This window comes from Podarcis bocagei, assembly GCF_964188305.1.
Source record: "Podarcis bocagei genome assembly, chromosome: 2".
Classification (NCBI taxonomy): Eukaryota; Metazoa; Chordata; class Lepidosauria; order Squamata; family Lacertidae; genus Podarcis; species Podarcis bocagei.
Genome location: NC_138126.1, coordinates 21019581 through 21032378, shown reverse-complemented (window position 1 = coordinate 21032378; position 12798 = coordinate 21019581). Strand labels below are relative to the sequence as shown.

The window sequence follows — 12798 nt, the reverse complement described above, 5'->3', positions numbered from 1 at the left end:
ATATTGCTTGCTGGTTTCCTACAGGCATCTGCTTGGCTACTGTGAAAACAGGGTGCTGGACTAGGTGGGCCTTTACCCAATGCAGAAGGATCTGCTTAGGTTCTAATATATTGCAATATTTTTACAGTTACATGTGGCATAAGAGCACTTCGGTTTTACTTCTTACTCATAGGAGAGACTTCTATTGGAGCCTGAGATCATTTCCTCACTTGAAAAATAAAAGGACAGAGATGTGTCTTATAAGCCAGTTCCACCGTAGATCTTTACTATAAAATGATGCTGCTCTCTTATGTGTGAATGGAGTGATCATGGGTTTCTATTGCCATTGTCCCATCTGCATTCCTAAAAATTTGGAACATGGAGACAGTGGACAATGGAGAGGGTGTTAAAATAAGAGAAGGTGCACATGGGAATTGACATGTGCTTAGTTCATTTATTGTCTTTCCTAAAAGTCTAACAGGATTCTCTCCCTGCCCCAAACAGGTGAGGAAGATGATGGTCAGGATTCTACGGAAAGGTCTGTGAAATCAGTGGGAAGAGCAGAGAAGCCATTTAAATGCAGGGAATGTGGAATGTGCTTTAGTCACTGTGGAAAAATGAGGATACACCGACGAACTAACACGGGGGGAAAACCGTTTGAATGCATGGAGTGCGGAAAGAGCTTCACTCAAAGTGGTAAACTTAGAAAACTTAGAAGCAAAAAAACCTCACAGCCCACTCCACAAATTAAAGCAGCCTTAACAAACTACAGCTCCCAGAATTCTTTGGGGGAAGCCATGACTGTTTAAAGTGGTATAGTGCCCTTGAAGGACAGAGATGCCTCAGCTTTCTAAATCTTGGTTGCCAACCTCATCTCTGGTGCCAAGCCAGGTCTAGAGGTGTGAGGCTGCATGTCTGCTGCCGCAACTGATTCCTGTATAAAATATACACCACGGTTGGGTTGAAACGGCACTCTTTACACATGGTGTTAATGTGCCAAGGGTGGAGAACTTCAGACCCGGGGGGCCAAATGCACATGTGGTCTGTGGTCCTCTGAATTCACCGCTCTGAATCCATGGCTCTGCTTCGCCCCTTAGCCAGCCGGGATGTACCTTTCAACTCTTGACAATGCCTCCTCCCTCTTTGGTAGAGGGCAGATAGTTGTGTGTGTATCAGATATAACTTCCTTTAGAAAGGCAAAAGTTGCGCTCCTTGTTTGACCCACCTTTGCCTCTCTCACCCTGCCCAGCCCTGGCATGTGGCCCCTGGAAGGCGATCCGGGAGGGAATCTGGCCCTTGCTCTGAAAAACAGTGGAAGCTTCCAAACTGACAGTTGCGCAAGAGAATGCAAACCTAAGGCCTGCCCACACCCCACTGAACTATGCTAGGCTATGACTTCTGCCATTCCTGGCCATTGGCCACGCCAGTAGGGGCTAATGGGAGTTGGAGTAAAGGAATGGTTGAAGGAACTATGGATATAGTGTGAAAAAATAAAGACGTTCAGAGAGATGTTATTACAGCTGTAGGGCTTGTGCACATTTCCCTTCCCTTTGATGGGATCTCAGCACTCGAGATGCTGTTTAGATTTGTTTATCACCATCGCCCCCCTCCTATTTGCTAGTGGATTCATTGCTACAGAGTTCTTGTGTATATAGTGGCATACAGGTACTACTGGCAGTGTTGATTGTCTCTCCCCCCCCCCCAATTTATTGCTTTATTTGTTAGGACTGAAAGGAAAGCAAAGAACTTCCCCTCTCTCCTTACAAATTAAAACTGCCTTCCACTTTTCCTCAGTATTTCCTGTGAAGAATATTGCTTTCACATCCGTAGCGTACATTTGGCAGGCATCTAAAGTACATGGTCGTTGTCTCCCCACCCCCCGGAGTGGTCGAATGGGAGGTATTCTTTGACAGCGTGTCTGTCTTGCTGCTGCTGCTGCTGCTGCTGCTGCATGTCACTGTTCCCTGTTTCTGTGTGTCTGTGAGGAGAATACAGGACACTGCAAAAGACACAGGGTGTTATGAAGGTGCAATAAGCCAGACAGAGAGTGGTCCCTCCCTATAATGTAAATAGAGAGACTTCTTTTCAGGAGATTTCTGTATAAAGAACACTTTGCTGAGGTGGAAGTGGGGACTAAGTGAGGCTGGAGTGGAACCATGTTTGCATGAACATGAGAATGTAAAATATGCTCTCCATTTAGATATTTATTAAAATACTGTATTCATTTACCCAGAAGAGTCATTGGGCTTTTTTGCTGTAAGCTGCTTCCTACATTGTAAGAAGTGGGTCATGAGACCCTTGATCCCTCCTTGAAATACAGTCTGAATCAAATGGGTGAGGCAGTAAAGAGTTTATTGATTACAATACGTTCTTGCAAGAGGGCGGGGTCCACAGTAGCTGATGTTCCCTCTACTCGGAGCCCAGGTTCCCCCCCTCGTCTCCCCGTTGGCTGGTCCTGCAAGGTTTTCCTTCCCCCAGTTATCAAAGGAAAGGAAAGAGGGGGGGGGGGAGAAACTTCTCCTTCCTCGCCAGAGTCACCTGACTTCCGGCTTCACCAGCGGAGATAAAAGGAGGGAGGGAGCTGCTTCCTTCTAATTAAGCCTCCTCATTAAGCGGGCTCACTCACTGCCTCCCTGGCGAGGCTCCCATTCCCGCCCCCGTTGTCCAGGGTCGCTGCATCTGCCGCCGCCCTCAGATTTCGGGTGAGTGCAAAGCCAGCGGCGGGGAAGGAGGGAAGGGGCTTGGCAAGGGATGGGGGTCCAGGATGAGAAGCCCCGGGACGGGGAGAAGAAGAGAAGGGAGGAAAGGGAGCTGTTTTTCTTAATGGGGCCTTGAAGGGGGAGGGGGAGGGGTTCCCGTTGTGGAAAGAGAGAAGCTTCTTCCTGCCCGGATCTGGTGCAAAGGGATTTGCCTGGAAGGAGGCGGGGAAGGGAAGAGGCTTGGGCATTGATGGGCAGGTTAATAATAATAATAATAATAATAATAATACCTGCCCCTCTGGCTGGGTTTCCAGTGTGGCTTACAACTTAGATAAACCATAATAAAAGATCAAACGTTAAAACCTTCCCAGTACAGGGCTGCCTCCAGATGTCTTCTAAAAGTCAGATAGTTGTTTATTTGAAATTGGAAGGGAGGGCTTTCCACAGGGAAGGCGCCACCACCGAGAAGAGAAGGCCCTCTGCCTGGTTCCCTGTAACCTCGCTTCTTGCAGGGAGGGAACTGGCAGAAGACCCTCGGAAGTGAACCTCAGTGTCCTTCCTTCCTTCTCTTTAGACACCAGGCAAAAGCATTCCTCTTCTCCCAGGCATTGGGCTCATTAAACAATCTATGGCCTGTCCAGTTAACATGGGTTTAGCCCAGTCTGATTTTGTAGTGACTGCGTCTCCTTATACCTCTTCCAAAATTTAGACATGCCCCCTTTGGTTAAGTTTCTGCCAATTTTTCTTCTAATATCTTCATAACTGTAGCCTTGTTCACTTAATAGTACTATTTTACATCCCTTTCTAGGTGACCAGTCATCTCTTTGTGCCATTTATTTAATTACGTTTTACAAGCTCACTAAATGAAAAAAACCTCAACCAACTTGATAGCAATCGCAAAACACATTTTTTAAAAAAATATTTTTATTGAGTTTTCAAATTATAACAACAAATTTCCACAAATCTTAATTGAACAATTTCTATATCTGTATGTCTCCCCTCCCTCCTCTTTGGCTTCCCCCATATTTCCGTATTGATTTATTAAACAAATTCTATACTCTGCTGATTTTGCTTCTTATATAGTTGTCAAAACCTGGCAAAGAGTCCATATCTTTATACTGTCTTTTTCTATAGTTTATAAATGGTTCCCACTCTTTTTTGAAATCGATGTTGTGTCTCTCATGTATTCTCTCTGTCAGCTTAGCCAGTTCCGCGTAGTCCATAAGCTTGGCTTGCACTGCTTCCTTTGTTGGCGTTTTCTGTTTTCCATACTTGTGCTAATAAAATTCTTGTTGCTGTTGTCGCATACATAAACTATGTCCAATTTCCCTCTCATGTATCATGATCTAAAATTAGAAGCAGGAAAGAGTCTGGTTTTTAAACAAAGGGTTTTTTCAACATTTTTTTCAGTTCATTATATATCATTTCCCAGTATTCTTTAACCTTCTTGCATTCCCACCATACATGAAAAAAGTACATATCTTGGATCCTGTTTTATACATTTTTGCAGTTTTTCCAGTGTGATATACCATCTATATATCATTTTCAAATACAGTGGTACCTCAGGTTATAGATGCTTCAGGTTACAGACTCTGCTAGCCCAGAAATAGTACCTTAGGTTAAGAACTTTGCTTCAGGATGAGAACAGAAATCGTGCTCCGGCGGCGCAGCAGCAGCAGGAGGCCCCATTAGCTGAAGTGGTGAGTCAGGTTAAGAACAGTTTCAGGTTAAGAATGGACCGCTGTAATGAATTACTGTATTTTTCGCTGTATAACACGCACCTGACCATAACACGCACATCGTTTTTAGAGGAGGAAAACAAGGGAAAAAACATTCTGAATGAAACAGTGGATGTATCATTTTTGTGCTTCATGATGTGGCCACAGACATGTGATCTGATGGTGAATTTGGGGTGACCCAATGCAAAAATCCTGAGAATCCCTGTGGATCCATGCTTTGTAACCACGTTTTTGCACCACTGCAGCCCCAGGCAACAGTGGGTGTGTGATTTTGGGGGGGCAGGCTGTAGCCATGGAAATGCTATGTGATCTGATGGTGAATTTGGGGTGACCCAATGCAAAGATTCTGAGGATCCATGTAGTTCCATGCTTTGTAACCACATTTTTGCACCATTGCAGCCCCAGGCAACAGTGGGTGCGTGATTTTTGGGGGCAGGCTGTAGCCATGGACATGCTATGGGATCTGATGGTGAATTTGGGGTGACCCAATGCAAAGATCCTGAGGATCCATGTGGATCCATGCTTTTTAACCACATTTTAAGTGGGGAGGGAAGGAAAAACACAGAAGGGACAAGGAGCAGGAGAGGGGTGTGCAGGGAAGCAGCTGGCTAAGAATGCAGGAGAGGGGTATAACGGGAGGGGGGAAAGGAAGGCAAAAGTTTTCCCTCACCTACCCACCCAAGCCAGCCAGCTTTCTCTCTCTCTCTCTCTCTCTCTCTCTCTCTCCCTCTCCCTCTCCCTCTCCCTCTCCCTCCTGCATGTTTTCAGCAGCACCAGAGCACAGAGAGGACACTCTGCTTTCCCTTCTGCTTGCCTGGAGGGGAGAGGCTTTCCCTGCTCTTCCGTTTGAGCAAAAACAGCAAGGAAACAGAGGGTGGGCAGTAAGACCCTGAGGCAGAATGCAGGAAAGCAGCCGCTTCCTCTTTTCAGGTTTCCCTTCTCCAAGACGCGCAATTTGATTTTTGCCTGATTTTTTTTGCCTCCCCTCGCGCCATTTGGCTCCAGGGACCACACATTCGCTCAATAACACACACAGACATTTCCCCTTCCTTTTTAGGATAAAAAATCTGCGTGTTATAGAGGGAAAAATACGGTAAGTACTTAACCCAAGGTACCACTGTAATGATATACAATCTGTAAACTTTACATTTGTTTTCATAAACTTTCCCATTCCTCCAACTGTATATTAAGCCCAATATCCGGAGCCCATTTTATTTGGGCTGATTTTACCTTCTCATCTAAAGTCTCTCCATATAGCAAAATGTTATATGCTCTCTTCAATAATTTGATATTTCCCTCCACAACTTCCTTTTGAAAGTTTGAGATAGTATAGCTGAACCGCCTTTTATTATCTTCTTTAAATTGCTCATTAATTTGTCTGTGATGCAACCAACTTTGTAAAGTACCTTTCAAGTTTTCATAACTTTTAAATTTCAAACCTTTCTCCTCTTCTATTAACAAATCTCTATATGTTGGCCACTTTCCTTTTTTATCACCCCTCCAGCTACACAGGGTCTAATCCTGCCAGACTGGTGGATGTCTCAAAAAATTCCAAGTTGTTGGATATTCAAATCGCAGAGCTTGTCAAAACTGAGAGGCAACTATTTACAAATCCTGTTCTTTCAGCAAAGCAGGAATTTTAGGGTTAAAAATACATTTGCTTTCACTCAGAGGCTGTAATGTAGATTTTGGGGGCTTTCATCTCATTCATCTCATTCCATCTTATTCACAAAACGTCTCTGCAGGGTTCTCCCCTGAATAGCAGAAGTACGGCTTCCATTTTTAATACTTCTCACTTTGAAGTTCAAATTGAATTTAAGTCCAAATTTTTAAATTCCTCTCCAAAAGCTTCTTTTTCTTTTACCTTATAACAGAAGATCTGTCACTTCAGAGGGCGGCTTTTAGGCTTCGGTTATTCAGGTGTGCGTTGGAGCCGACGGCCCGCCTCGACCGTCTTCCCCTCCCTGATGCAACTGCGGGAGCCGGTTTGGGAGACCTGGGGCTCAGCTGGACCCCGTGGCAGCCCCACTCTTCTGCAGAGTTTTGTGCGGGGGGCTTTTTTTAGCCCCTAAACCTCTCCTCGGTGGCCTGAAATCCTCCTAAGGGCTCTGTCTTACTCCAGCCCGGAAGCCCGCAATCACAAAGTCAACTCTTTGTGACATTTATTGTATTTTATTGCATTTTACAAGTTCACTAACTGAAAGAACAAAAAAATCCCCAACCAACTTGATTGCAATCACATAACACACTGACAAATGTCCTGCTTATTTATGTTGCAATCCTTCCTAAAAGTTGTTGTATTACATTCTACTTTAAATTATAGTGGTACTTTAAATTACAGTGGTCTGTTCTCAACCTGAAACTGTTCTTAACCTGAAGCACTACTTTAGCTAATGGGGCCTCCTGCTGCCGCCGTGCCACCAGAGCACAATTTCTGTTCTCATTCTGAAGCAAAGTTCTTAACCCGAGGTACTATTTCTGGGTTAGCGGAGTCTGTAACCTGAAGCATCTGTAACCTGAGGTGTCTGTAACCTGAAGTACCACTGTATCTTTCCGTTGATATATAATTTTATGGTATTACTCCCAAAAAGGTGGGTATTATGAGCCATCAAACCCCAGAAAAACACCTTCTCCAAGGTTTCCACAATTTTGACCACTAGTGTATGTTGTCTTCTAGGTCCAAAGACACACATGCACACACAGATAGCATGAGCAAGCAGGGCTCCAAAGTGCTTCTCTTGAGAACTTGCCATCTAAGTTGTTTGCTCACGGCAAAAGCTCCTATTTCCCAAAAGGACAGGAGGGGGAGGTCTCTCCCCCACTTTTAACCCACCCACTCCCACCGCACGGAAGGGATAGGTCTTGTTCATTCACAATCCCTGGATCCACCGCCTCTCCCAGGGGATCCAGATGCAAGCAAGGTGCTTTCTTCTTCTCCATTCAAGGGCAACCCATGTATTCAAAGCAGTCCTTTGCAGATTAAGACTTAAGTTCAAAATAAGTACAAAAACCCGACAAAAAGACTCATGGGTTTATAGTGGCACCAGCTTTCCTAGTCAAGATTCCACAATGTCAGACTATAGCTCACAAAAGCTTAAGCCATGATACATTTATGAGCCTTTATGGGCTGCAGAAGATGAATAAACAGAAGCATAGTTAATCTATGGTCTTCCATCCCACAAGAGACAGTGACTGCCAGCAACTTGGATATCTTGAAAAAAGGGATTAGGCTGGTGTCTGTGCTCTGCCCTCGTAGTCCTAGGCAATAATGCTTCTTAATACTAGTTTCTGGAAAGCACAGGAGAGCAGAGGGCTCTTGGGCTGAAATCTTGCTTGCTGGTTTCCCCCAGGCATCTGCTTGGCCACTGTGAAAACAGGATGCTTGACTAGGTGGGTCTTTGCCCGATGCAGCAGGGTGTTATTAGGTTGTAATACGTTGTAATAATTTTACACTTACATGTGGCATAGGAACACCTCAGTTATACTTCTTCCTCATAGGAGACACAACTATTGGAGCATGAGATCATTTCTTCACTTGAAAAAGAAAAAGACAGAGATGTGTCTTATAAGCCAGTTCCACCGTAGATATCTACTATAAAATGATGGTGCTTTCTTAAGTGTGAATGGCGTGATCATGGGTTTCTCTTGCCATTATCTCATCTGCATTCCTAAAAATTTGGAACATGGAGACAGTGGACAATGGAGAGGGTGTTAAAATAAGAGAAGGTGCACATGGGAATTGACATGTGCTTAGTTCATTTATTGTCTTTCCTAAAAGTCTAACAGGATTCTCTCCCTGCCCCAAACAGGTGAGGAAGATGATGGTCAGGATTCTACGGAAAGGTCTGTGAAATCAGTGGGAAGAGCAGAGAAGCCATTTAAATGCAGGGAATGTGGAATGTGCTTTAGTCACTGTGGAAAAATGAGGATACACCGACGAACTAACACGGGGGGAAAACCGTTTGAATGCATGGAGTGCGGAAAGAGCTTCACTCAAAGTGGTAAACTTAGAAGACATCAACGAACTCACACGGGGGAGAAACCATTTAAATGTATTGAATGTGGAAAGAGCTTTGGTCAAAACGGAGACCTTAGAATACATGAACGAACTCACACAGGGGAGAAACCATTTAAATGCATTGAATGTGGAAAGAGCTTCAGTCAAAGTGGAAACCTTAGAATACATCAACAAACTCACACAGGGGAGAAACCATTTAAATGTATTGAATGTGAAAAGAGTTTCAGTCGTAGTGGAGACCTTAGAATACATCAACGAACTCACACGGGAGAGAAACGGTTTAAATGTATCGAATGTGGAAAGAGCTGCAGTCGTAGTGGTCACCTTAGAATACACCAACGAACTCACACAGGGGAGAAACCATTTAAATGTATTGAATGTGGAAAGAGCTTCAGTCAAAGTGGGACACTTAGAATACATCAACAAATTCACATGGGGGAGAAACTATTTAAATGTATTGAATGTGGAAAGAGCTTCAGTCATAATGGAGCCCTTAGAATACATCAACGTACTCACACGGGGGAGAAACCGTTTCAATGTATTGAATGTGGAAAGAGCTTCAGTCAAAGTGGAAAACTTAGAATACATCAACAAACTCACACGGGGCATAAACCATTTAAATGTCTTGAATGTGGAAAGAGCTTCAGTCAAAGTGGAAACCTTAGAACACACCAACTAACTCACACAGGGGAGAAACCATTTAAATGCATTGAATGTGGAAAGCGCTTCGGTCAAAGTGGAGACCTTAGAAGACATCAACGAACTCACACGCAGAAACCATTTAATTGTATGGAGTGTGGAAAGAGCTTCCGTCAAAGTGGAGGCCTTAGGAAACATCAGCTAACTCACATGGGGGAAACCACAGATGTAGGGAATGTGGAAAGAGCTTAACACGAAGTGGAGACCTTAATATTTATAAGCAAATTCACACAGGTTAAAAACCATATAAACGTATGCAACGTTCCACTCAAGGTTCACTATTTAATTTACATCAAGAAACTCATAAAGGCAGAAATCAATTTTAAATACATGGAACCCATGTGATGTTTTGGTGTTTGTATTTAAATTTGTATACACATATATATGTATTAAAGTAATGAAGGTCACATATACTTGATGTACAAAAGAAGTTGCAAGTTGCTGCTAGATTATCCAGGGGGAGAATGTGAATCTGGAATGCTCAAGGTGTGTGATGAATCTGTTGAGTTTTGACTCCACCCTTCACTGCCAAAATGATGGGCTGCCCTTGTCTTGTGGATCAGCATCTGTCAGGCTTCAGGGAATTGCCTTCCTTCCCCCTTGGTCGTCGATAAGCAGAACAAAGGAAAGGGAGTCTTCTTACCAGTTAGAAACTTTAATGATCCCAGCAAGGGGACAAAGAACCCGTCTTCTAGAAATGGCGGTGCTCCCAATGAAGAGGTCCAGTCCCTCACATCGCTAGTCACCCCTGCCACTTCTGCGTCTCGTAACCTGAGCCTGTACCCGCTGTGCTTTCTGTCCTGCCACTTTCGCTGCTCTCCTTGACCTTGGGGAGAGTGGATGGATGCTTTCCAGAGACAGTGAATCTGTTAGCTCTCCCCCCCCTCCAGAGTTTCTTCTGCAAGCTGTTCCCCATCCAGTATTTCCCAGCTTCTGCCTTCTGAACTATGTTCCTCTGCAAATCACTTTTCCAAATCTATACAGTCGTCCTGCTCCTGGGAAGATTCAGGGGAGGGGGAGGTTCCCACAAATGCGCCTCAGTGCAGCTCTCCTTAGCTGGGTCCCTCATGACGGTGGTTAGGTTTTGGTTTAGGTGAGAAAGTGTGGGCCTAGGCTGGGGGGGGGGGAGCAGAGAGAAGGGAAGAGAAGTAGAGGGGATGCTTTATCCATGCAAGGCTAGTTCGTGTTTCTCCCGAGTACGTTCCTGTAATCAGTGAGCGTACATTTAGCAGGAGAGCGTCCCTTTGGCTGGGAGCGTAAGATGCTTCAGGAGACATTAGAGCAAAGCATGTTTATCGCACATGCACCGTGAGAACAGTGGTGGGGAGATGGTAAATAACTCTCAGGGTGCTTAAAAGTAGGCTGTTGTTTCGTGAGAGGGGGTGGGGGGATGAGAGTTTTAGCGACGTTGAACAGGAAGAGCCAAGCGCACCTACAGGATACATGTGCTTGCTACTTTGAGTTTGAAGCTGGGCAGTGGAATTGGCACATGCTTCTGCTGAAAGCAGATCTAGGGAAGATTAAGTTAATTGCAACCAGAAAAACACTTGGGTCCCATTAGAGAGGCTGCTCATGAGGCCGGAGGAACATCGCCCTGCTGTGAGATGTAAAGTCCACCACTCCCTGCAAGGTCTTTTCCACCTGGCCAAAGGGGTGGGGCCCAGACTCACCCAGCTCTACTATGTTAAATATGAATTCTGTAGTTGACCTTTGTACTGTTTTATTTTGAAATCTTTAAGATAATATTTTTGTTTTCTGTTATGTTGTTTTACTGTATACTCTATATTGTGGCTGGGGGGAGCCAGCTGGGTGGGGTATAAATAATAAATTAGTAGTAGTAGTAGTAGTTATTATATTTCACATTTTCCACATTGTTTTATTGATTTAATATGCTGTGAACCGCTTTGAGGTTTTTCTTGAACATATAAAGTGGAATGGAAATTAAATTTAAAAAGGTATAGAGCAGGGATATCCAACATGGGGTTGCTCAGATGTTGGGAAACAACTCCCATAAGGCTCAACCCGTACGGCCAAGATTGATGGGAGTTGTAGTTCAAAAGCTCAAGGGTGGAAAATCTCATGTTTCTTACAACTTTTCATTATGAATAATTATAGGTAAAACTTTTGTTGATACAGAGCTCATTTTTAGCTTCCAGGAGCTTCTGCTTTATAAACAAACCCAAATATATTGAAACACTTTACTTTAAAACCAAATTTTAGAACAGAGGCAAACATAACTTTTTTTTAAAAAAAAATCTTTTCACTTTACAAACCATAATTTTCTCAATCCAAGATTTGCTTTTCATATATATGAAAATACTTTGTTAACAAAGAGATACCAAAATGATGATAAAAAATCTGCAATGAAACATTATCAGCATTTAAAATGAAATGCCAGTGGGATGTTCAAAGCATTGAGTTACAAATTAAGGCAAAGATCATCCATTGCTAGGTAGTCCAGGAGACTTACCGTATTTTTCGCCCCATAGGGCACACCTATGGCGGACCACAGCCCCCAGAACAGGCTGCTACCCGCAAGCCTAGGGAGCCGGCGTGACTTCGTGCCGGGCTCCCAAGGGTTACGGAGAGCTGCCCGAAGCCCGGGGTGCGCTGTTCAGGATGCAGACAGCTCTCCACAATCCTAGAATCAACCCCTGGCCCCCACAGCCCGCTTTTGCCTGTAAGTAGACTTGATTCAAAGATCACATAAATCATCATGATTTTTTCCTCATTGATTCTGATGGGCAGGGCGAGTTAAGTCACTGCATGGAGGTATATATGGGTCTGAGTGGCAGGTGATCCACTGCCAGACCGCCATCTTGACAAGAATCTTTCTCAAGGCCTTGTCTTCAAGAGGACGGGCAATGAATTCTGATTGCTTGCTTGGAACAGAAATGTATTTGGGAGACACCGCTGAAGAGAAAAAGGGAAAACATTCACAGCTCACACAAATTATCCAGGCTGCTGTGTGGCAGAAATGCATTTTCCCACCTTCCTTTGAAACAGCCTTGCCCTACAACGCTGTGTCACAAGCTGCCCTTGGGAATGGTCCCACATCTCAGAAGGCAGGCAGTGGGGACGAGTGCTGTGTTGCCCTGGGAGGAACACAATGGCACTGGAGGCTGCTGAGCAAAATGGCCCCCAAGGGCTCCATTGTGTTCCCACTTACCTTCTGATTGCTTGCCTTCTCCCTTGAGGGCCACATCCACACCACATCCTGCTTGGCAGGGGGTTGGACTCGATGGCCCTTGTGGTCTCTTCCAACTCTATGATTCTATGAAATCACTCTAGTACCCCTTCAGTCAGTCATGGCTTCCCCCAAAGCATTCTGGGAGCTGTAATTTGCTGAGAGGAGACTCCCTGTTCCCCTCTCAGAGATATAATACGTAGAGTGGCTTCACTATCTATTCCTTGTCACAGAGAACTTGGTGAATTGTAACTCTGAGGGAAATAAGGATTTTAAGGGTTGCCATGGTTAAAGACTTGATTGCCTCTTCTCTTCTCCCCTCACCCCCGGCAATATAGCTTCTATAGTTTCTATAGCCTACATATGGTAGAGATATTTAAAATGAGAGTCCTCATAAGGACTCTTTTTTGCTCTTCAAAATATGGCAACCACACCTAACAGCTCCAAGAAACCTTAACAAACTACAGCTCCCAGAAT

At 44.3% G+C, this 12798-nt stretch overlaps 3 protein-coding genes and 2 long non-coding RNA genes across 7 annotated transcripts in view; 3 read left to right on the top strand and 2 right to left on the bottom strand.

The window, feature by feature from the left end:
• Nucleotides 1-12798, top strand: part of LOC308579786 (uncharacterized protein) — a gene marked incomplete at its 3' end in the record, with an annotated part of 112493 nt that overhangs the window by 50361 nt on the left and 49334 nt on the right. The window lies entirely within an intron of this gene.
• The window catches only part of LOC308579677 (uncharacterized protein), a gene marked incomplete at its 3' end in the record, with an annotated part of 117101 nt that overhangs the window by 92296 nt on the left and 12007 nt on the right, over nt 1-12798 (top strand). The window lies entirely within an intron of this gene.
• LOC308581001 (uncharacterized protein) lies at nt 2523-9543 on the top strand. Of its 2 annotated transcripts, XM_081183416.1 has the most exons (3): nt 2523-2681; nt 5475-5510; nt 8227-9543. In XM_081183416.1, the coding sequence occupies exon 3, from the start codon at nt 8316-8318 to the stop codon at nt 9324-9326; it is 1011 nt and encodes a 336-aa protein (XP_081039542.1). In that variant the 5' UTR covers nt 2523-2681; nt 5475-5510; nt 8227-8315; the 3' UTR covers nt 9327-9543. The 2 variants fall into 2 exon arrangements, with proteins under 2 accessions (XP_081039542.1, XP_081039541.1); XM_081183415.1 differs by lacking the exon at nt 5475-5510.
• LOC308581381 overlaps nt 3642-12798 on the bottom strand; it is a 35745-nt gene continuing 26588 nt past the window's right edge. Inside the window, exons 2-3 of one of the 2 annotated variants that reach the window (XR_014005034.1) lie at nt 7875-7951; nt 3642-4024 (exon numbers count right to left, since the gene is read on the bottom strand). This is a non-coding gene — a long non-coding RNA (uncharacterized lncRNA). The remainder of the gene's footprint in view (nt 4025-7874; nt 7952-12798) is intronic. The other variant, XR_014005035.1, reaches the window with a different exon arrangement.
• Nucleotides 8576-12798, bottom strand: part of LOC308581336 — a 23694-nt gene continuing 19471 nt past the window's right edge. Inside the window, exon 3 of the long non-coding RNA XR_014004984.1 lies at nt 8576-8591. This is a non-coding gene — a long non-coding RNA (uncharacterized lncRNA). The remainder of the gene's footprint in view (nt 8592-12798) is intronic.

Bases quoted from the DNA above. Each gene is read 5' to 3' on its own strand.
- LOC308581001 (XM_081183415.1), top strand. From the start codon at position 8,316: ATGTGCTTTAGTCACTGTGGAAAAATGAGGATACACCGACGAACTAAC.